This window comes from Phaseolus vulgaris, chromosome 7 (assembly GCF_051622355.1).
Source record: "Phaseolus vulgaris cultivar YP4 chromosome 7, ASM5162235v1, whole genome shotgun sequence".
Taxonomy (NCBI): domain Eukaryota; kingdom Viridiplantae; phylum Streptophyta; class Magnoliopsida; order Fabales; family Fabaceae; genus Phaseolus; species Phaseolus vulgaris.
Window position 1 is genome coordinate 43,752,438 of NC_143504.1, and position 24,811 is coordinate 43,777,248.

General features: G+C 28.8%; 1 protein-coding gene and 1 long non-coding RNA gene across 4 annotated transcripts; one reads left to right on the forward strand and one right to left on the reverse strand.

The window, feature by feature from the left end:
• Positions 1 to 567: 567 nt before the first annotated feature.
• VTE5 (phytol kinase 1 VTE5) lies at positions 568 to 2,996 on the reverse strand. 3 transcript variants are annotated; one of them, XM_090304314.1, is made up of 6 exons: positions 2,397 to 2,996; positions 1,838 to 1,905; positions 1,594 to 1,730; positions 1,374 to 1,489; positions 1,168 to 1,282; positions 568 to 1,032 (listed from the first exon to the last, which is right to left on the reverse strand). In XM_090304314.1, exons 3-6 carry the CDS (start codon positions 1,659 to 1,661, stop codon positions 846 to 848), a joined length of 486 nt encoding a protein of 161 aa, XP_090160440.1. In that variant the 5' UTR covers positions 1,662 to 1,730; positions 1,838 to 1,905; positions 2,397 to 2,996; the 3' UTR covers positions 568 to 845. The 3 variants fall into 3 exon arrangements, with proteins under 3 accessions (XP_090160440.1, XP_068491487.1, XP_090160441.1); XM_068635386.2 differs by having other exon boundaries at positions 1,594 to 1,725; positions 2,397 to 2,903; XM_090304315.1 differs by having other exon boundaries at positions 1,838 to 1,964; positions 2,397 to 2,720.
• On the forward strand, positions 1,897 to 2,855 carry LOC137828707 (uncharacterized). Its single transcript, XR_011083952.2, has 2 exons — positions 1,897 to 2,037; positions 2,371 to 2,855. It is a non-coding gene; the product is annotated as an uncharacterized LOC137828707 (long non-coding RNA).
• Positions 2,997 to 24,811: the final 21,815 nt, after the last annotated feature.

Sequence of the window (24,811 nt, forward strand, 5' to 3'; positions counted from 1 at the left end):
TCATAATCTAGATAGTGAAACCACATGCAATTAAGAGATACTGTTGCACTTGTAACCTAACCCATCAACTATTTCTTAACATGTGGTTCAGATTGCAGATGAACCAAGTTGTATTCGTCAATCATTCACCTAATAATAATTGTGCATTCCGAAAACTTATGGGCTGACGTAAATTGTTTTTGTACCCGATGTAGACGTGACAATTAAATTGTACCAAACATAACTAAGAGTTCTTTGTGCCAAAAACAATTATTAAGGACCCTTTTCCTTTGGTCAGATATGGACAAGTAACGTCTTCTTTAAAGTGACCACTTCAACATCCAACCACTATTGGTGTATTAGCTTCATTGCGGAAGTGAAAAGAAAATAAACTGTGGATAGTTTCACCTAAATTATTAGTAAAAGATCTATGCTACGCTTTGGAGTGTGTTCCGAGACTCATCTTTGGAGGGAAATTGACTCCAATTGGGACAGACAATGCAAAATTGCCTTTGCATAATCATTATTATTCTGCCATAAAAAATCTGCAATTGTATATCATAACTAATCTTATGCTAAACCACTTGATTGTGATCCAATTCTTAGATTCGGATGTAATGTTCATGGAGACATGGTGTCAATTGTTATAAACCACAGACCGCTTATTGTTATATATGTACAAGATTCTTGAAAATCCTAAACTAATAAAATAACAATAAATAGTGTTAATTAAGACATCAACACAAGACAATGATTATAGCTATTCTCGACAACGATTTTATAGTAAGTTCTTTTAACAAATATTGCCTCACTCGCGGGAAAATTTTGAATAGAGATGATACGTATGGCTTTTCGTGGATCAAGAGCTAGCCATGTAAAATGAAAAATGCCACTGCCATTGTAACTAGTGGAACAGAGATGTTGTCATCTACTATCTTAGTAATGGGAAGGGACTCCACAATTGTTGCCACGAAAGAAATAAATGCAACTCTGGGCACAGTGCTTGCCCAATCCAACTGCACGTGTCCTAGAACTGAATAGTAGTAGAGTATCCTGCATGCAATAATAATATCAAAAGCATCAGTCACAATACTATTATAAACAATATCTTTTCCCATTTTTATATGTAACTTTAGTTCATATATCCAGCCATAAAGATAGGAAAAGTTGGATAAGATTATTACACACCCAATTGAAACCAAGAATCCAAACACAAGCATAGATATGCTACCGGCCCAACTCTTGTTTTGATTGTAAGGAATTTTCATGGACCCATATTTTCTACCGATGATATCAGCTACACCTGCAAAATCATCAAGTTCAAAGCTGAAAAACAAAGCAGAAACCCATCACTTAGATAAGAATGCAGAAAAAAAGTCTATTTACTATATTACCATCCCCTCCACACATCATTGCCAACGAGACCACACCAATTGGAGACTCACGCCAGAACACAAGAGCACATAAAGTCAATATCAGAACATAATAAAGAGGACCCCTCAGCAATTCTCTGCAACCAAAAATGAACATTCAATGCCTAGACAAAATTTGCAGTTTTTCAACACCCCCATGAGAAAATAAAACAAAAAACCAGCGACAAAAAAAAAAATTTACTCTGGATCTCCTTCTCTGGTCAATGATTTGATTAGTCCCTCATCAGAAGCCAGGGACAGACCATTCATCAAAAGCCTCAAACAATTGACCAGAGGTACAAAAGCGGCAAAGTAGCGAGCCTTAGGGGAGTTGCTATCCTACCATTAAAAATCAAAACATTCAAACAAAGCAGCATTACATACAGTTCACATCTTCCTCCCATGAAAGATAACAAACCATGATCTGAAACACAGAAATGGGATACCTGAAAATAGGCCAAGAAAAGAGAAAAAGCAAGCCAGACAATATATGGACCAGCTTTCTGCTCAGGCCCTGTCCAACCAATTTCCACGGAGCCAAAGAGTCACATCATAGTCAAGCAAGCACCCAAACTTCCACCAGCACACAAATCAATAAACAAGACCCAGGAACAAATTCAAGGCAACAAATAAACCTATTTTTGCGGTAACGTTTTCTAGCCTTCAACGTAGGTGTCCTAAAGGATGTACTATTCGTTACCTGTGCCTTAAATTTGCATGGAATCAACGTCATAACAATTCATTGCAACTTAAAAATTTCTTCCTATGGATGAAAGAAAATAAGAAAGTGAAATGAATTAAGATTTTCACAAAATTTAAAATTTCTCCTATAAGCACAGCTTTTATAGAAACTCCCTTTTAACTGTAAAAGAATTTTGATTCATTTTATTTCCTAATATTTTTCTACAAATACTTATAAATAATTTGTCAAACTGAAAAATGAACTCTGTTTTGCAATTGTGTATCTGCATGCAAGCAGTGACTGAACAAAGATTGAAGTTGTACCTGGTGGAGAATGTTCCTCCGAGTGAGTTCATCAAAAGCACGCACGAGGGCGTAAGCGCCGCCGAGAACACCAACGGTGGCTCCGGCATTGTAGAGCAGATCTTCTGCCGTGGCGGGGACGACAAACCGCGACACCCTTTGATCCAAACCGACAGCTGGCGTGATAGGAGAACGCGGAAACCGGACAGTGCCGTCTGTTGTTGGCTTGTTCCAACGAAAGAGGATGGTGCACGGCAGCGGCGTGCGGCGGTGCGCGGCGGAGAATAAAAGGAGTTGAGAGGATAAGAGCGTCATGGTTCAAAACACAAAACACTAGAAGACAGCAAAAAAAAAATGGAGGGATAACTTTTTTATCTGTTTATTTGAGTTTAAGTAACCATGGTTTAATTAAAAAAATCCACTCTCCATGTTCACATTTTGTAATTTTCAATACAAAATAATTTAATCACAATTATATTATGACAGAATTTACATATAAACAAAACTTCAATAAAAATAGCATAACCCAATTAATTTAGTCCATGTGGGACATGATATCATTTAAGTAACACATGTTAACCAAGTGTACTCACAAAAACAACAACGGCTATTAGTGTCCACGGATAAAAGCTGACCATAAAGCGGACGTTATTAGTGTTGGTTCATCACAAAAATTAACGTAAAGTTACGCTTTGGACACTTTTCTTAAATGAGCATATTCGTATCGGACACACGTATTGGTGTCAACTCGTAGGACCTTTATCGATAAAGTGTTCAATTCAAAAAATATTTGTTGAATTTTTGAAAATTCTAACATGTTCTAACACAATTTTAAAATATATAAATACAATAATTTTTTAAAAACTCAAATTTATTGTATAAATTTTTATTATGATTATAAAAATAAGAAACAAATTTTTTTGAACCAGTCATGAAAAATATTTTTTTGCTTTCAAAAGAATCTGAAACATACTTTTGTACATAAATATTTATTTTCAATTTATATAATTCAAAATTATATAATATATAGATTTGTGTCCCTGTATCTTACATTTTAGAAATTATACGTATTTTTGTGTCAGTGTCCATATCCGCATCTATGCTCCATAGACTTAAAGTGATTCTAAACTCATACTATGAATAATAAATTAACATTCCCGATAAAAAAATACAAGATGGGACTCTTAGTATTTAATGTATTAAGAAAAATAAATAAAAAATAAGTAACTTTGACGTGTGTCAGTTTAATTAATTCTATATTATTTAATATGAAAAAATAAAGTATGAAAATGTGTGTGTAAAATAAGTATTTGAAATATGATTTTGTCTCATATCTTGTATCATTAAATCTTTAACATTGACGAGTTTTCTTTCTAAATTATCTCTCAAAAGTTTTAATCATCTCCAAATTATGGATATGGCTGGTGTAAGTTGGAAAATATAGCTAATAAGTATCAGTCAACTTTTTGAGAATCCCTAATATGCAGGTGAGCATGGAAATTTGGTGCGAGTTTGAAGACAAAATCTGTTATAGATGGAGGCAAACGAAGATGATTGTGGTGACAAAGGCTTCGTCGTTGGAGGTAAAATCCTCTTTCACTTACTTTTTTGGTTCAAATTAGTTTAAGTTGATTAAGTGTTCGATTTATTTACTCTATCATGATTTTATAAGTTATGTACTGGTTAATGAAAATAAATAATATTGTTTGAAGTGTTACTGAATCAAATTTTATATTTGGCTGATTTTGTTATTTTTTATTTTTTATTTTTTTGTATTCTTTGAGTTTGTTATGAGCAAATTTAGTATAACATTTACCGAATAAAACTTTGTCTTAAAAAAATAAGTTTACAACTCATAAAGATGGTGAAAAAGAGAAAAATAAATTAATTAAAAACTTAACACTTAAAATTAAGCACAAGTAGCTAATACCCCACTGAATTTGGAAAAAAAACATATTCAAAGAACTGAAGTTGTTATTGAACTTGTTGAAGAGATTAAATCTTCTGCTTTGACATGTATCACTATATAGTATATAGTAGTATAGTTGCAGGGATGTGGAATTTGAAGTGTAATTGATATCCTATATTGATTTCAAATTCGAATTTGAATTGGTTGCTGTGATAATTGCACGTGTTATAATTGAAACTTGAATTGCTGGTTGAAAACTATTTTCAGGTTGTTATAATAGAAATTCTATACTCATTTTAAATTAAAATTTGGATTGGTTGTTAAAAAAAAAATTAGGTATTAGAATTGACATTCCATGTTAATTTGAAATTCAAATTTGGATTAGTTGTTGTTAAAATATGTTATAATTGAAATGTTGAAATTTGGATTGACTCTTGAAAACAATTTGTAGGTGGTCTAAGTCCTATAATTTTTTTTCTCTTATATAATCAATTACTATATATAAAATTTATAAAATTATATTGATTTGATATTCAAATTTGGATTGGTTGTTGTAAAAAAATCACACTTATCATGGGAGAAGCAACTAGTAGGTCTACTTTATCAAGAAGTCCAAGTTGAGAGTCTTAACTTGGAAAAGGAGGATAGGTGGGTATGGAAGGGAGAGGAGGTTTTTGGGTACAAGGTTAAATCTGTTTACCACCGTATAAGGGGGGACAGCGCTGGAGAGAATGTTGCGTTGTTTAAGAAGTTTTGGAAAGTTAAAGTTGTACCTTCTGCAATAGTTACGGCTTGGAGGGTGTAGGAAGATAAGTTAGCCACTAAGGCTAATCTTGAAAAGCGAGAGATCACAGTAGCAAGCTCTATGTGTAGTCTTTGCGAGGTTGAGGAGGAGACTAGTACCCATTTGTTTTTCGAGTGTAGATTTGCATGGTGTTTGTGGAACCATTGTTAGATATGGTTGGGGGTGAAGAGTGCGTTTCACAACATCCCACTGCTAAACTTCTCTTAGTTTAGGATGTGTAATGTGTCTGCTTCGGTAAATGAGGTTTGGGGAGTAATTTTGATCGCAGTAGTCAACAAGGTCTGGAAGCATATAAACAATGTAATATTTAAAGGGGGTGTAGTGGATGTATTGTAAGTTTTTGCTTTGGTTCAATTAAAGGTTTGGACGTGGGTCACATTTTATGGTCTCATGATGTTACTCTTTTTAATGTTAGGCTTATTTGGGGATCTGCCTAGTAAGGAAGGTTCGTACAACTTCGTACTTCACACAAATTCAAATACATTCAACTATTTATGAAGTTGCTCAAACTCAAGGAATATGTCCAAATGAGTATGAAGTTGCTCAATGGATTTGTAACAGTTATTTTCTTCAATGCCTATTTATATGTATCCTTTGAGAATAAGAACAAGGAGAATAAGAACAAGGAGAATCTTTAATTTCATATTACAAAGTGGACTTTAAGCTTAACTCAACCCATAAAACTGCCTCATGGAGTGAGATTTGCACCCACTTATATACAATGAATTGTCTTTATATCTAGTCGATGTGGGATCTCCAATAGTACCTTAATACATTACATGTAATAACTCCTACACTGACTTAAAAAAATAAATTTTCAAACTCAATTTTTTGAAATTTTTTATTAATTCATTTACCAATATAAATATATTGCCTAATTACACATCATCATAAGATACTTATGGCGGAACGATAGTATGATGGTAATGTGGGGTATATATCCAAAAGTTTGAACGCAATGGTGGTAAAAGAAGGAGAGGGTACCAAAGTAGGTTAAGGTCATTATTTCCCTCCTCCTTTTTTACTGTAAAAAATATGGTTAATTAATTAATTAGTTACATTGCAATAAATGTAAATGTTGCTCTTCAATTCCTTTTTTATATTCAATTTTAGGAAATTTTATTTTTACACAAATTTTTAATTTATTCAATTTCATTATATTTTATAAATATTAAATCTAAGCCTTTTAATTATTTTTTAAAAATATTTAATTGAATACTTATATATATATATATATTAAAATAATATTAAAAATGTTGATGGGTATTTAAAATTTATTTATTTTCACAACTTCAAAATTAAAAAATATAAATTATCAATTTATCATTAAAAAATTGAAACAATCAGAATCTTTTGTGTGTATAATATAAATAAAATATTATTTTTTATGAAATATATATTGCGTTATTTAAATTTAAATATATTTTCTTTGAATATTTTATTTGTTTTAAAATAACATGTAATTATGTTTAACTACGTTTTCTAAAGTAACAGTCTTATTATTTAGTCTAAATAAGTAAATTAATAATTTAATTTTTTTTTCATATTATTATTGTAATATATCTATCACTTATCTTAATAGCTTGTTAGGTTGTAGACTTGCCACTTTCGTAGTTATTATCTTTGACGTTAAATTGATTAACTTCTTAAAAAAATTTATTACATACAACTATGTATATACAAAAGTAATAAATTATTTATTTCAAATATTTTTCTTTAAGGTTTTTAATATAATAAATAATCAAAATTTATGATACAAAAAATATTTTTATTCTAAACAAAGATAATTATAAAAATATATACATTTATTATAATTTCATTATTATTAATTGAAATAATTATTTTATTAAAAGTGTTATTATCTTAGTTAAAATAAAATAAACAAAATTATCTTATCGTTATCTTGTGAGTAAAAAGTTATTATTTAAACCAAATAACTTTATTGTAAGAAAAGGAATATTATTTTTAATAAAGAAAATAAAAGTAAAAAGTGATTTTGATTAGAAAATATTTTGACATTAAGTTTTAATAGTTATAAGATTTTAAATATTTGAATTCTTAAAAAGCAAGGCATTATTTTTCAGAAACAGTAAAATTTTAAAATATAAAGTATATTTTGGATAAATAGTTGGTTCAGTATAATAAATATTAATATATTTCAATTTTAATAAAAAAAATAATCTTGATGGAAATTTTTCAATTTTATTAATTTTATTTAAACTTTGTTAATAATTAAGGTAATTGAGTACACACTTAAGTCTTTAGTAATTTTTATGTGTTGATTGGGGGGAAATTAATATTACTATACAATTAACTTTGAAATGATCCATTCAAGATTTTAAATTTATAAAGCAAAAGTAAAGGGTAAAATATTTACAAAGCAAAATTTAAAGGAGAAAATTTCTTCAAGATTAATGGTATATTAATGTTAATCTTCTTTTAATAGATACACATGACCATTATTAAAAACTAAATAAATACAATTACTTCAATCATTAAGGAGTTCAAACAAAACTAATGAAATTAAAGTATTTATACTAAATATAACATCGTCTTAACAATTCAATTGTGAATGCTATGAATTGTATGACTTCATTGACAAATGTAAGATTATCGCAATGTCCTAATAAACACTATCAACTTTAAATACTGATTGAAAAATATAAGATCATCTTAACAATCCACTAGTAGATGTTATCAATCATGAGCCTTTCACTATCAAATATAAGATCATTTTAACACTCCACTAGTGAACATTATAAACCACAAGACCTTACCAGCAAATATAAGATTGTTTTAATGATTTACGGTTATTAACGGTAAGACTTCACTACCAAATATAAGATCGTCATAATGATCCACTAGTTAATGTTATTGGCAATAATACTTCACTAACAAATGTGAAATTATCTTAATGATGCATCAATGAATATTATCAATAAAAGATGTGGTTGGTCAAATTTGTATAACTAGGTATAAAATTATTTTAATGATCCACGAATGAATGTTTTCAATAGAAAATATAGTTAATCAAACTCTTTTTATAAAGTTAAGTGTTTATTATTGTGAGTCCAATAAATAAATAAAATATAGACCAAATTTTTTTTAAAAGATAAGTATTTATTTTATCCAAAAGAAGTTTCATGTGATAGGTATGTGTATGGATATGAATTTGATTTTAGTTATTATAGGTTATTTAGTGGAGGTTTATATAATCCTAGGAATTGATTTAATTAATAGAGGTTTTAAGTTCCAAAAGTTATTCAAAACCTCAAGAAAATAACGGAGATTTTTTTAACCTTCGTTAAATTTCAAAGATTTATTTTAAAACCTTAGCAAAATAATTGAGGTTTTTTTAACCTTCATTAAATTTCAAAGATTTATTGTAGAACCTCAATAACTCCGGATTTTTCAAACTTCAATAAAAAAATATAATTAAATCTATTTATAAATAAATAATTAAAAATTACATAGTTTTAATATATTTTATAATTAAATTCTCTAAAATTTTGAAAGTATAACTTTACATTACAAATAAGTTTTCTAAAGTTTCAAAAATTTATTTTAAAAGCTCAGCAAAATAACCTTGGATAATAAGTATATCAACAACTAATATTGGATAATAAATATTTCAACAGTATTTGCATATTTTTTATGATTGATGGTAGTTGGTTTATATAATTCCTAAAGTTTTTTGTTACGAGTTCATACTTCAAAAAAACTTGAATTATTTTGTTTTAACTTTTGATGTACGTATATTTTATGTGTAATTTTAGTTTTAGTTATAATTGTTAATATTTAATTCTCATAATTTTGAAATATTTTAAATTAAGGTCTTTATTTTAAAATGCATCTAATAATTAATTGAATGTGAAAGTGAGAAGTGATAAGATTAATTTTTTCTCGCAATATGTTCTTGCAATCTTTAGCCAAGAACACGCATGGTTTTGAAACCCACATCTGATAGATAATGCAATTATTTAGGATATATAAAGTAGTGATAAACACCAGTTGTTGTCGAATTAAGTAATAGTGACTTGTGACTCAAGTTGGGGTAAAGTGATGAAAGAAGTAATATTGGAGTAAGAAGAAGATAATGTCTTATTTAGTGTTTCTTCTCCTTAAATATAATAGACATAAGTGTATCTTTAACATATTAATTTGTCTTCTTTTTCTTTTAAATTCCTTGCACGTATTAAATTCTCTCTTCATCCATGTCTTTCAAAATCATGAAAATGTTTACGCATCATACTTGACATCAATTAAAAAGAAACACATATATTTTATATGACAATAAAATTTCTATTAAAGGAATATATATTACTGTAAAACTTGATGTTACAAAATTTACATCAAAACTGATGGGATGATGAGAAATGTTATGTTTTTGGGATTTGTTATTGAGAAGATAATTTAAACTAAAATTGAGTATTTTTTGACTCGTGTGTTGATTAGATCAAAGAATGATTTGTTGATGTTTTTTTTTTCAGAAATTTGTTCTTTTATGTGGGATCAGATCTAGTTAGATGATTTGACTTGAACTTTTTTATATACGGATTGAATTACTTCTGAAGTGATTCACATTTATGCAGTGTGTAGTATTTTTCACTAGTATTTTTTACTAGTATTATTGAATGAAAAATGTTCTGATTTTGAATTTGTTGTTGAAAAGATAATTTAAACTAAAATTGAGTATTTTTTTACTCGTGTCTTGACTAGATCAGAGAATGATTTGTTAATGTTTTTTTTTTCAAAAATTTGTTTTTTTAGATGAGATGAGGTGAGTTAGGTGATTTGGCTTAAGGTTTTTATATACGGATTTAACAGTGGTTGACATGCACAGTGTAGTATTTATTAGTAGTATTATTGAATGGAAAGTTAGGGTAATTGGTGTTGCACATAAAAGGGTGGGTATCTAATGTGGATAGTAGTATCTATCTTGGATAAAGTGACATCTGAATTGAAACCAAACACATTGAGTTTGGTTCGGAGGTTGCACGGCACTCTCTTTATTTTTGCACCTTGTTTGATGGGCCACAATCACTCAGATCAAACCAAAACCTTCGTCAACACTCACACGCCTCAATTACCTCATGTGCCATTGTCTCCACAATATAATACCACAAATATTATCATCATAATTATAATTATAATTGTTTTGGGTTTTTACAAGGGGTAAGTTGATGATGGGATGTATCTGACTCATTATATAATAATGTATGAGTAAATCAGTGAACACAAATGTCAGGTACTGCAAAAGTATGTAACACCATTGACCCACTCATCAATTATTTTTCTCATTCCACATGCCTTATGCACCAATAATTCGTATCTATTAAACAATCCATCAATCCTAAATTAAAACATCACTCTTTCAGTCATGCTTATATTTTTTACTTTTAGGAAAAAAAAAGTATGATTTCGAAGTGTTTATATTAAAAAACACATTGATTTGTAAACCTAATTTTATATTCTTTTGAAAAAAATTAGCATTTCGTGATGTTTTTTCAAGAAAAGCTGATGCAATTGCTGATCCAACCTAACAGATCCAACTAACTTCATTTTTTAACGGTTAAATGTGATTTTTTTTTATATATAGTGTAAAATTAATTTTTTTCTTTGATTTAAACTTTAAATATTATTATTATTTATAATAAAAAAATATTTATTAGTATTTTTTATGTAATAAATAATTTTTTTATAAACTAGTATCGAGAAAATAGTTTTAAAGTAAAAATGATATAATTAAAATGACACTTGAATATTTTATTATTAAATTTAAAAAAGTATATAAATAGAAATTTAGTTATTCAATTTTCATTTAAAATCTCTCTAAAAACTTTATTTTCTTTTTCTCTGTCTTTTCTCTAAGATTCTGACGAATTGAAGTACGTCATTAGACTCTTGGTAGCTAAGACTACAAGAGTGCTCAATCAAAATTCCTGATAGAGTAAAATCATTGTTGTTTCTTTTTTCCTTTTCTTTGTCTTCTCTCTAAGATTTTGACTTTCTCGCTCATCAGTTTGACAATCGGAGTACACCATTAGACTCCTAGAAGCGAAGACTACAAGACTGTCTGATCAGAATCTCAAATAGAATAAGTTCATTCTTGGCTCATTTTCCTTTGAGTTAGTTTTGATCTGGTTAGGTTTGTCTTTGGTTTAAGCTTGTATGTGATGTTTTTATCTTCAGAAGTAGTCTTTGTTAGCTCAGGTCCTAGTGATATAACTAAATTTTTTATCGAGACTCTATGGTGTAGGTTAGGCTACCCTTGAGCTTTTGGTAGTTTGGAGCTCTTAGGGAGCATTTGCTCAAGTTCAGGTAAGGGAAACTAGTTTTATTTTTTTAATTAGAACCCTAGGTTAGAAAATCTGGATGTGGGGATGATGTGGTCACCAGTTCCAATTTTTGCTTCCAAGATTGTCTCTTTTGAAGAGTAAAGTAATATATTGACTAAAATAGTTGATTTTTAATATTTTATATTGATTTTAAGGTGAATAAGTTCTTGAAAGTGTTTAAATGATAATATAAACGAGTTGAACTGTTTTTTAATATTTTATTGAATTACTTAAATGAGATGTTTGATGAGAAGTGATGGTTTGATTTTAGATGACGATTGATTTAAAGAGCATATATTTGGAACTTAGTTATGTGTTTAAGTGAATTTTGAGATATATTTGAATTGTTTAGAAAGTTTAAAATATGATGTGATTGAATATTGCATTGATGTGTTAAATGATGTATGTAATGAGGTGAAAGTGTGATCCATACATAATATTTTTCAGGAAAGAAAATATTGTGTTGAGATTGTTATTAAGATGTATTGATTTGTGAGTGTCCTATGAATGAGACGAACGTGACTCTATTGATATAATTGAATCACATAGATGAAGTTATTCAATTGGTGAGAGTCGAATGAGGTTTATTTGACTGAGTCTGAGGTTTGAAATAATTGATCAGAGCATATCAAATGGATTTATCCTGTCATATGAGATGAAGAGATTATGAGATATTGAGATTGATTATGCGCATGACTGTGTGGATTCACAGTAAGTAGTGTGGCAGGTGCAGGTCTCCGGATGTTAATTTCAATATGCGAGTCTTTCGGAAGTAGAGTTGACTATCTGAGTGTGTGAGTAAGTAAAAATCTAATAAAAATAATGTGGATGATAAATGTGATAGACACTTCATGACTTTTGTGTATATATTAAATTCCTATGAAGATAGATATTTTTTTGAGATACAAATATGAGAAAGTAACATATGTATATGTTAATTAGATATTACTTACATAATATATTAACAAATATGAGTAAAAATAGAGATGTTACTATATACATATTAATGATGAGTAGATATAAAAATATTTTAACATTACAATTCATATAAAAATCTGGTGATACATAAAAAAATTTATTATAACTCATTATAATAATTTTTTATTATATATTTTTATTTGAATTAAGGACAAAAATTTATTTTTTCTTAAAAATACAGAACGATTAACATATTAAACCCATTCTTTAAAGAAGTGATTATGAAATTAAAAGTTTTGAGTAAGTTTTGTTATGCAATTTTAAGGTGTTACCCGTGACACTGGATATACTTGAGAAAGAAAGAAAAAGATGTTATAATAATCCACTCTTGCATTTCAGGAAATGAAGCCAATGATATTGTTTTAGGTTATGCGGTCATAAAACCCACTTAAAGAATCAAAAGAAGGCAAAAATACATTATTTAAACACTAGCGGGAACACAGTAACTGTGCCTGAGTATCCGCATTTTTCTAATATTTATTTCTCTTTCATAAAATAGACACTTTCTCTCATTATGCCATTAATTTTCAAAATAAATTATCTCTTTCAATTCAAACGGTTGCTCCATTTATTTCAAATATTTTATTAAATTTATTTCTCTATCGTACAACAGACATTCTCTCATTATGCAATTAATTTTCAAAATAAATTATCTCTTTCAATTCATAATCACTCCTTCACCTTTCTTCCAATTTTCCTCCACCTCTCTTTCAATTCATAATTGTTCCTCCACATCTCTTTCAATTCAAAACCTCTTTTTCACTTCTCTTTCAATTCAAAATCACCCCACTATGTATACCAAATATGGTAGAAAAAATAAGAAAGGGCACAATGACCATAATACAATAATAAAATTAAATATTAATATAAAGATAAAATGGGAAAAAAATTAAGAGGAACTAGGAGGGAAATAAGAAATGACACAATGATCATAATACAATAATAAAATTAAATATTAATATAAAGATAAAATAGGAAAAAAAATTAAAAACAGTGAAGAGGGGAATCCCCTTTATATATAGGTATAGACTAGCGAAAATACAGGTATAAAAATACCTGTGCATCCGCATTTAATATTTATAATTATTATATATGTATATGTATTAATTTAAATTAATTATAAATTTATAATAAGAAAATAATTTAATAATAAATTAGATGTTATGAAATAGATAATTTATTGATTTCTGAAATTTAAAAAAAAAGTACTTGATGATTACACTTTCATGTATTAAAAAAATTGATCTCATAATTAAATATTATGAACTAAAAAATACACAAAAAGTAGACAATGTTGAATTAATAAACTACTCTCTAATAGACAATAGTACAGCAGTGCTGTAAGATTTTATCACAAAATACTAGTTTGGATAGTTATTAACTAATCTAAAAAAACTGTAATTACAGGATCAATTATTTTTTATAATTATTTTATTTAAATTTAAAAAATTGATAACTACTCTATTAATTAAAATAATAAATTATTTTATTTAAATTAAAAAAAAACAGTTTGATAACTACTTATTAACTTTTTTTTAATTATTTTATTTAAATTCAAAAAATTGTAACTATTATATTAATTATTGGTATAAGAGTAAAATAAGAAAAAATTTATATAAACTTAAAAACAGTTAAAGAAGAAAATCTATATATATATATATATATATATATATATATAGTGTTTGTTGTTGCTTCCAATACAAATAATATTTTTTGCTTCCAAATTTCAGAAGTGTTTGTTGTTGTGCTTATGCAAAATGATACAGAGAAGTACCATAATCCAAATTAAAAGCAAACGGTGATAGCATATTTTCAAAGAAAAATCAATTAAGAGAAAGAATAGATAATGTGATGATAAAATTATAGTATTTATTTAACTAGAGATGAGTATGAAGAAGAATCATATTAAACATGTCTACAATACAATTGATTATTTTAATTTTAAAATTGGTAATTCAAATTTTGATGGTTAATTAAATATTAATTTATAATTTTTTTTAATAATAAAAAATTATTTAAATATTAATTTTTTTTTTAATTTTTAAAATATTATTTAATTTAGTTAATATAATAATTAATTATTATTTTTTAAATTAAATTTTATTTAATAATTTTTTAGTGTTAAGAAACTAAAAAGAGAATGATTTGAGATAGGCTGTAAATAAATATTTATTTTGAATTAGTAGTTAAATTTATTTCAAAATTAAAACTAACAAATATATTGAAAAATAACAATGAAACAAAAAAATTGTATATAAATTCAGTATAAGTCACGTGTCTTAAAAAGAAGAGTGCGAATGTCTTAAAAATACTATATCACTTTCCCAAAAATGTTTTCATTCAAGAATGAAAATTTTAATTTATAATAAAGTATTGTTAAAAATTAAAATGAATAATTTTTTTTCTCAAAATTAATGGAGAGTGTAAAAAATGACTTCATTGCTTGTACCTAATAGTTGTTCAAAAGAAGGAATTGCATATAAATGAGTAGAAAGACCTTATTATTAAACTAATACATTTCTTTTCAAGGCTATAAAGCTACACATTATTAAACTTAAACTCTCACTGAAAAAATCACGAAATAAAAATTAATTTTTCAAAAATAATTAATTATTATAATAATTAAATTTATTATAATAATTAAATTGAAAATTCTTTTTTAAATACAAAAATTTTGATTTCTAAATTAGTTTTTATTATTGTTAAATGATTTCTAAATTGGTATTTAATTAACAACCAAGATTTTTTGTTAACAAATTTAAAAATTAAATAATTGATAGTTAAAACTTTGGTAACTAATTAAATACTAATTTAAAAACCATTTAATAATAATAAAAATTAATTTAGAAACCAAATCTTTTTTTCTAAAATAATCTCTAATTTAATTATTATAATAACTAATTATTTGTTGTCTCTTTCTATTTCATGTTTTTCTTCTTAAAGTATTTAGGAGAAAGTATGAGACTATTTAGAGACTATTATTTTAAAATTAAAGAATTAATTAATTAAATAAGAACCTGTAAAAAAATATTTTTAATGAGAAAATTATTATAAAGATTATAATTTATATTTTTTTATAAACATAATGTAATTGTGAAAATAATTGAATAAATCAAGATTTATCTATCTTATATAGATGACAAAGTAATAAATTCTCTTGAATATGTGAAAATAAAAAAAAGACTGAAAAGGTAAAATAAAGATTCTACAAAAAAAAAAAATGTCTTTCAATCAATCGTCAAGTTACAATCTCATAAATGAAAATAAAAAATGAAAAAAAACAATAATAAACAATTGTACAAGTTTTGTCAGGTCCCATTAGAAAATATATCCTCCATGTGACATGTACAAAAACTAAAGTCACCTATTGTCATGTCATAAAAGATTACAATATCAATATTGCGGGAAATTTGAACATGTGGAGAAAAATTGTCTTCATACAAAAAAATCTAAGCAAATTTTATTGAAGAATGTGATGGCAACTAACACCCTTTTTTTTATGTCACCATGTTTTATTGAAAAAAATAATAATCAGATGTTATATTAATTAAATTAGAAATTATTTTAAAAATTAAAAAAAAATTAATTTTTAAATTAATTTTTATTATTATTTAATAATTTTTAAATTGGTGTCTAATTAGCATTCAAAATTTTTGCTATCAAATTTAAAATCTAAATAATTAATAACAAAAGTTTTGATTGTTAATTAGACATCAATTTATAAACAATTTAACAATAATTTAAATTAATTTAAAAACTAAAATTTTTTTAATCTCTAAAATGGTCTTTAGTTTAGTTACTATAACAACTAATTATTTTTTATTTCTAAAAATTTATTTTTATTTCATAATTTTCTTGACATAAAAAAAAAATATTTTTAGAAATATTTACAGATTTGGTAAAAGTAAAAAATCTATTGAAAAAATGACACTTTGGTTGAGTAAAAAATGAAAGACATAGTTATGAAAGGTAAAAAACTTATCAAAGTTTCTTACTCATTTCTAATCTTAAAAGAATCTCTTGGACATTAGCCAAGTGATGCTTACACATGCATAATCAATGATAACAACTAGAGACATGTAAAGTTAAAATGTATTAGTTTTTTCTGTATACTTTAATTATACTATCGATGTTGTAATGAAAGTCCAAATTGAGTATTCATAGCTTTAGCATTAAACATTTGGTAACTTCAATGTCTAGACTTTTAAAGTTGTTATATTAAAAGAATATGATGAAAGATCTACATATATGAAAGAAAGTAATGAAACTTATGAAGGATATTTTGTCGAGAAGCAATACGAGTTATTATTTTGAATAAATAAAATATGTAGGGAAAAAGACTTGTTAAAGTTAATCCGTACAAACATTTTTAGATTGATGATGTCACTATCACTAAAGAAAAATAGATATTTTATCTTTTTATCTGATGACTTTTCTAGAATGATATAAGGAAAAATCAAAAGTTTGAATATTTAAGAAATTTAAATCAATCTCCAAACAATAGGTGTTGGGGTTGCAGAGGAGGAGGCGGAAAAAAGAATGGCAGACAGCACATGCCCATCAACAGCATGTAGTGAACCTGCGCTCCTTACATATAATGCACATTGGAGTGAGTAAATAAAAGAAAGAAAAAAGATAATGGATCAAGAGGATGTCAGCTTTGAGGGAGATGCAGTTCGATCTGATTCAACCATGGATTTAATATTTTTTATGGTAAAAACACGCGCGGAAGCAACACAATCATGAATCAACGGTAGAAAATAAACAACACAAGATTTAACGTGGTTCGGTCGTCAACTGCAACTTACATCTACACGGACAACTATTAGATTTTTATTTTGTCCTCTTGCACACCACAATAAGCTCTTTAAATAGAAATTGTAAAAGGGACACAATAATTAAGCACACTCATTAAACATGGTGCCTAGTCAGCCCAACCTAATTGGTCTTGACTTTATACCCAACAATCTCCCACTTGACGCCACGGAACAATGTTCACTTGCGCTTCAACTGTGTACAATGATTAAGCTCATTCACTAAACATGGTGTCTAGTCAGCCCAACCCAATTGGTCTTGACTTCATACCCAACAATCTCCCACTTGAAGTCACGAAACAATGTTCACCTACGCTTCAACTGTGTACATGTACTTCTGTAATCTGTCGACAGAACTCAATGTTCCACTTCTAGTTACCACCAGTCTTCTTAATCATTTTGAAGACTTTGTTAAAACTTCCCTAAGTTTCAACACGTCAGTCACTGACCCGTTCTCTGTTCCTACCGGCTCCCACTTACAGGAACTGTCAGATCCTGGAATAGCCTGAGAATAAACATACTCCATACTCAACAAGAAATTTTCTGGAGATGTTTCAAAAGCTGAAATACTGGTTCTCCTAACCCACTATCATCTAGGAACCTCAGCTGAAGCACGACCCGTGCTCCCACTGCCATAAGTACCTCTGACTAGTCTACCTGAACCTTTCAATGCTCGTTCATCCTGAATCTGACTTGTGGCTCTGGGTTTCTCTCTTGTAAAGACAACCCTCTTCTGTCCACGAGATTCTGTGAACCGGAATTTGTTTATCTTCTGAACTGGGATGGTCACTCCCTTAGACAGTAATCCGACCATATACAACGAACCTCTCTTTCTTCCGTGGGCCATGACAAGATTTCCCTTGACGACCTACCTTCCACTGCTAATTTCTGAACTTCACTTCATGTCCCTGTTCGTCCAACTGCCTAACAGAAATCAAACTTTTCATCAAGTTTGGAACAACTCTGACATCCTTCAAAGTCCAAAAACCAACTGGTGTCTTCAACACTATGTCACTCATGCCCGTAACATCAAGAGTTTTGTTGTTCGTTAGTCTTACCTTTCCAAAGTCTCAAATAACTAGATTTTGTAATGCTTCAGAATCCATGACCCAGGAATCCACACTGTTATTCGCGCAATAGAGTAAAAGGTCCTTATCCGCGAAGTTTTCTGCAATGTTGACTTATTTATCATTTGGGCATTGATTCCTGAAATGCCCCACCTCATTGCAGTTCCAATATGTTACACTTGAGCAATCCCGAGTCTTTGACTGGCTCCTTCTTTTGTTCTTGCTCCCACTATCTCTGATATTTTTCTTACCTCTGATGACATATAGCGATTCACTAGATAATTCCCCAGAACTTCTTCTTTGGACATCCTCGCCAAAAATGAAATCACGAATCTTCTCAAAAGTGAATCCATCGGATCCCGCTGAATTGGTAACTGTTGTAACCGTTCCGGACCAACTGTCAGGCAAAGACAATAGCAATAGTAAAGCTTGAACTTCTTCATCGAACTTAATGCCCATTGACATAAGTATGGCTAAGATCTAATTCATTTTATTAATTTGCTCAGTAACTGAATTGTCTTAACTTCGTGCCACAGTGAAAAGCAGTCACACATCGCACCGTCACTGCTGCACCAGCAGAAAAATGCACGTGCCACCTTGCGTTTTTCGTCACTGCCATCGCACTGCACCATCATGTCGTCTCGCTCACCGCAAGCACCTGCACTTGTTCGCTGTGAAACATGATTCGTCGTCGCACTGCCTGGACACGACCTTACTGCGAGCAACTGCACAACGTCGCGAGCCACCACCACTCCTATCGCGACCCACACCATTGCACGTTGCACCGCCTACTGTGCACACCTGTCGCAAGTCGCAGGTCTGGGTTGTCGCGAATCCTGGGCCACAGTGAAACCCTAAATTTTGGATGTCGTTGCAACCCTTAGGAAACCCTAGCTTTGGGACATTGTTGTCGACTCTGTGAAACCCTAACTTTGGGATGCTACTGCAGCCATGCGAAACCCTAGCTTTGGGATGCTGATGTCGCCTCTATGGAACCCTAGCTTTGGGATACAGATGTCGCCTCTATGAAACCCTAGCTTTGGAACGCTACTGCAGCCTCTGTGAAACCCTAGATTTGGGACGCTGCTACCGCCTCTGCGAAACCCTAACTTTGGGATGCAGCCCCTGCGAAACCCTAACTTTGGGACATTGATGTCGCCCCTACGAAACCCTATTTTTGGGATGCAGCTGCAACCGTAATTTTCACGTCTCGTTGATTAATTTCTGCTAATCGGTTCTCTAGTGTGTAAATGAACCAAAGCTCTTGATACCACTTGATGGGAAAAAATGCACGCGGAAACAACACACACAATCACGAATCAACTGCAGAAAATAAACAACACGGGATTTAACGTGGTTCGGTCGCCAACTGCAACCTACATCCACACGGGAAACTATTAGGTTTTCATTTTGTCCTGTTGCACACCAATTACAAGTACAATGATCTCTTTAAGTAGAGATTATAAAAGGGACACAATGATTAAACCCACTCACTAAACATGGTGCCTAGTCAACCCAACTAAATTGGTCCTGGCTTCATACCCAACACATTTCCATGCCAAGAGTCTGATACTTATTAAATGCCTCTGGTGTAACATATTCAGATATTGGCATATGGCGCTTTGAAGGTCTCATGTATTGCCAAAATGTCATCACGTCAACCAGCCGCTCGAACCTTATCCATTGTCTTTACAATCTGGCCAGGTGTTTCCCCCACAACCTAACATTATTGAAGTCTTAATGAGTGTTCCAGCAGAGCATATTATTTTAATGTGTTAATGTTTTTTCTACTTATCATTTCTTTAATAAGAATTATCTTCTTTCTTTTATTAAGTGTGTTGGTAGTCCGTTGGTTAAATTGATTAAACTAGCTGTGATAATTTTTTCTATTTTGATGATATGGCGTATGAGAAATTATGCTCATTTTCAGGATAAGATTGAGGTTTCTAGGACTATTTTGGTTATTAAAGATTTAACTTGTCTAGTGGTTAATTCATCTAAAACTCCAATGAAGAATGATATGTTCGATTTCAATGTGCTCAAGTTTTTTTGTATTAACACTCGTACTGGTAAAGTTCTATGTCATCTTCTTGTTAGGTGGAAGTTTCCTTCACTAGGCTGGGTTAAAATTAACACTGATGGGGCTGCTAGGGGATATCCTGGTCTTGCTACTTGTGGAGGTATTTTTCGTGGGAGTATGGGGGAATTTATTGAAGCTTTTTTTGTGTTTCTTGAAGTTCAGACTGCTCTGGTTGTTGAGTTTTATGAGGTTATACATGCTATGGAGGAAGCTCAAAAGATGGGGCTTACTAATGTCTGGCTGGAATGTGATTCTGATTTGGTTTGTATTGCGTTTACTGCTAGGACAAATGTTCCTTGGATGCTTCGTAAATGATGGAATACTTGTCTTAATTAATGTGGGAAAATTAGGTTTAGGGTTACTCATATTTTTCGTGAAGGGAATGTGTGTACTGATAAGTTGGCTAATTTAGGATTTATTCATAGAGAATCTTTCCATTGGTATAATAGGCTTCTATCTTGTCTGTTCTTAGAATTCTTTATGAATAGGTATAGTCTACCTATGTATCGTTTTTGTTAACATATGGGTTTTGGTCTAGTCCCCCCGTATTTTTGTATTTTCTTTATTTTTTTCTTTTTTTAATAATATTTTTTTCATGTGATGGCAAATGATTGTTGTTACTTGAAATGTCAGCCTAACTGAGATCTTAAGTTGCATAGTAATGCCTAGCATGAAAGCTTTTATTTAAAAAAAAATCACTCGTTAAAAGACAAAGTGAGAGATATAAAAGTTTTAAAAATGATTGTGGCACAAGTCAGATAGATTTTGAGAAGACAAAGGAATTAAACGACATCTTACAGTTGTATATTCTCCATAACAAAATAATATGTCAAAAATGAAGAATCGCAAAGTCATGGAAATAGATCAATGTTAAAGGAGAAAGGTCAACCCAATATTCTTAGGTTTCAACATATGTCCAACTAAAGAAGTCCAGGACAATATGTCAATCAAATATTTGAGTAGACAAAGGTCATCACTAAGCACCTAAGAGTTTTCAAATTTATCTGCTACATACATGTACTTGATCAAGAAATACATAAATTACAAAACAACATTATATGATGAATTTTCACACAATTAAAAGGCTATAGATTTTACAAGTTATAAACCAAGAAGCTCACCATTAGTGTAGATGTTAAAGATAATGAAAATGCTTTTAGAATTGGGAAGAAGAAAAACTTATGAGAAGCAACTTCTTTGCTTTCGTACAATAACCTCAAGAAGAAGTTTAATAAGTGGCAAAAGATTTCAGCATGCTTCCTTTATCTACACAATGATCATATTCTTCATTAGAGTGTACTCCTAGACAAGTAACATCTTTGTTGAATAGATATGAAACATGCAACAAGGCAATGTATAAGCTTGAATGTTATGAAGTAGTAAAGCAAAAAGTGTAGATCTAGACAATGGAGGAAGATACTAAAATGATTGAAAAGACCAGTACTTCATATGTAGTAGATTTCCTGAATGGAAAAGACATCATTGGACTTAAATAAGCTTACAAAATCAAAAGCTCAATATTGATGGCACCATACAAAAAAATAAGGTCATGTGATACTCACAACAACCTAGAACTAACTATGATGAAACATTTGTCTCAATTACTCTCTTAGATATAATTGAGACTTTAGTATCTCTTGCAACACAAAAAGGGTGGAGTATTCACCAATTGAATGTCAAATCAACCTTTCTAATTGATTTTCTTGAAGAAGAAATATATGTGGAGTAACCACAAGGATTTATAACAAAGAAAATTAAGCTAAAGTGTTAAGACTAAGAAAAACTTTTGTATAGCTTGAAACAAGCTCCTCAAGCATGGTAAAACAGAATTGATGAATATTTCATCGATCAAGGATTCAAGAGAAGTAACAATGATAGCAAACTTTAAGACCTAAAGTCAATATAATACTCTTATTGTCTCTTTATATCTATATGATCTTATCGACACAAATATAAAGAGGATGATGACAAAATTCAAATAAAACATAATAAAGACATTCAAGATGATTTACCTTGACTTGATGAATTACATTTTTGGTGTAGAGGTAAGACAACAAAAGCAAAATATATTTATCTCTCAAAAGACATATATTGAGACTTTACCAACGAAATTCAAGATGTACAGTGGCAAGTTTGTTGCTACTTCACTGGTGACAAAAGAAAAGCTACAAAAAGATTATTGAACACCTAAAGTTGATGCATCACGCTATAGAAGTTTAAGTGAAAGCTTATTATATCTACAACCACATGACCAGCCATCAACTATGCTATATGTATTCTATTCTATCAAGATTCATGCAAAGATCAAATAAATTTATTTTAAAGAATAAAAAAAATTAAAATAATATGGTACAAATTGTGACAACTCAATGATAGTGATTAGACATGATCGATAGATGACATGAAGAATACATCAATTTATGCCTTCTTAGTTGGATTTGTATTTTTCTCCTAGGCATATAAAAAGCAAGTAATAATAACACAATTAACAACTAAAATAGAGCATGTGACAACTAAAAAAAAACTACAATTCAAACAATAATTTAAAAAATACTTAAAGAAATGGGTGAATAACAAGATGACCCTACTATTATATACTACAAGAAGTCAATAGTAGTACTGAAAAAAAATCATATTCATTATCAAATAACAAAGTACATAATTATTAAATATCACTTTATCGTAGAAGCTAAAGAAAATAAACAAATTCAACTTAAGTATTAACAACAGATAATCAAGTTGTAGAAATATTTACAAAATCACTAAAATAAAATAAAATTTAAACAACTACAAATTATATTTGAAGTTCCCTAAATTTTGCATAAAGGAAGAGTAACAAAATATGTTACAAAGTTTTAACATTTACTATAAAGTTGTATTGCTCTCAATATAGATAGCTTAGATAAAAGGTAAATAGAAAAAATGTTACATCAATCTATAAGCGTTTTTTTAACAATATCATTGTCAATGGTGGTGTTATAAGTGAAAGTTAAGTAAGAGAAATTAATAACATTTCCTCCCATCACTAAATTGTTACATGGCCACTTACATTCCTTCTTCTTCAAAAGTTTCCTTAATAAATTTATCTCATTCCGTCAATCACCATTCAACGATTATCCAACAAAGCGAACAAACTTTGAATATTTGTGTGTATACTTGGTTCTTCAACCAAAAAAAGTTCACCAAATTCCCTTACTAATGAATAATGGTAGAGTGTTTTTGCATCTATGCTTTAATATAAAATTTTCAAAAATTTTGGTCCAATTTGATGCAATATTATACTACAAAAATATCATTAAATAAAAAATAATTTTAAAGATCAAAATAATTAATTATTATTTAATTAAATTAGATATTATTATATAAACTAAAAAAATATTAGTATATAATTTGTATTATTAATAAAAATTTATAAAATAGTTTCTAAATTGGTATCTAACCATTAATTAACAAGATTTTAGTTACTATTTTATATTGTAAATTAATTTCTATTAGCTTTTTATAAGCTAATTTATAATCTAAAATATCAGTAACTAAAATCTTGATAATTAATTAGATATTAATTTAAAAAATTATTTTATAACTTTTTTTATTAATAATAAAAATTATTTTAAATAATAATAATATTTTAATCTCTAAAATAATATATAGATTAATTTTTTTTTTTTTGTCAATGTTACTTAATAAAAAAATGTCAAATATCATATAGAAATCACAAATTTGATACAAGAGTGTTAAAATGGAGGTGCAGATTTGGCACATTCCATGGTTAAGTTGCAGTATGGTGCTGTGAATATGGTAGCAGCATGGCTAGATAGTTTTTGTCTTTTTAAAACATTAACAGGATCATCTACTTTATTTAGCATTGGAGTTGGTGGAACTGTGTCATTCAACACCATTTCAAGAGAACATGTTCTGATTATTTACCGATGCTACAAATTAAAATAACCTGTTATTGTGTTTTATTATAGTAATAGTATTTGCTCAAATACATTTTCTCCTACTTTGTATAAGTGAATATTGCTAGAAACACCACTTTATATAACAATTTTTGGTCCTTTCACAGGAATATTGCTACACTTGTTTATCGTAGAAAGTTCAAAAATTAATTATTTCATAACAATGGTATGTGTATAACAGTTGGATTCGAACCCAATAAATACTTAAAAAAAAATACTCATAATGTGCATAAGAAATTCACCTATTAAATTAGTTTTGCACTAAATATAGATATATACTTGCAAAATGTCAGTCTTATATGAAGAAGAAATACCTTAATATTTAACCTATGTCTGTCTACATGTCATTTAATATAATAATTTAAAATAAAAAATAATGTTTTACAAATTACTATATAACTAATTGTTTAATTTTAAATAATATTACACAAATCATTATGATTATTACTCAAATCATTATATAAAAAAATACTTTTGTGATATATA

What these genes read in the sequence shown, in the direction of transcription:
- VTE5 (XM_068635386.2), bottom strand. Translation starts at nt 2,690, where the DNA reads ATGACGCTCTTATCCTCTCAACTCCTTTTATTCTCCGCCGCGCACCGC. An exon ending in ACCAGAGAAGGAGATCCAGA is followed by an intron (nt 1,490 to 1,593) that starts GTAAATTTTTTT and finishes TTTTGGTTGCAG; the next exon opens with AGAATTGCTGAGGGGTCCTC. An exon ending in AATGATGTGTGGAGGGGATG is followed by an intron (nt 1,283 to 1,373) that starts GTAATATAGTAA and finishes ATGATTTTGCAG; the next exon opens with GTGTAGCTGATATCATCGGT.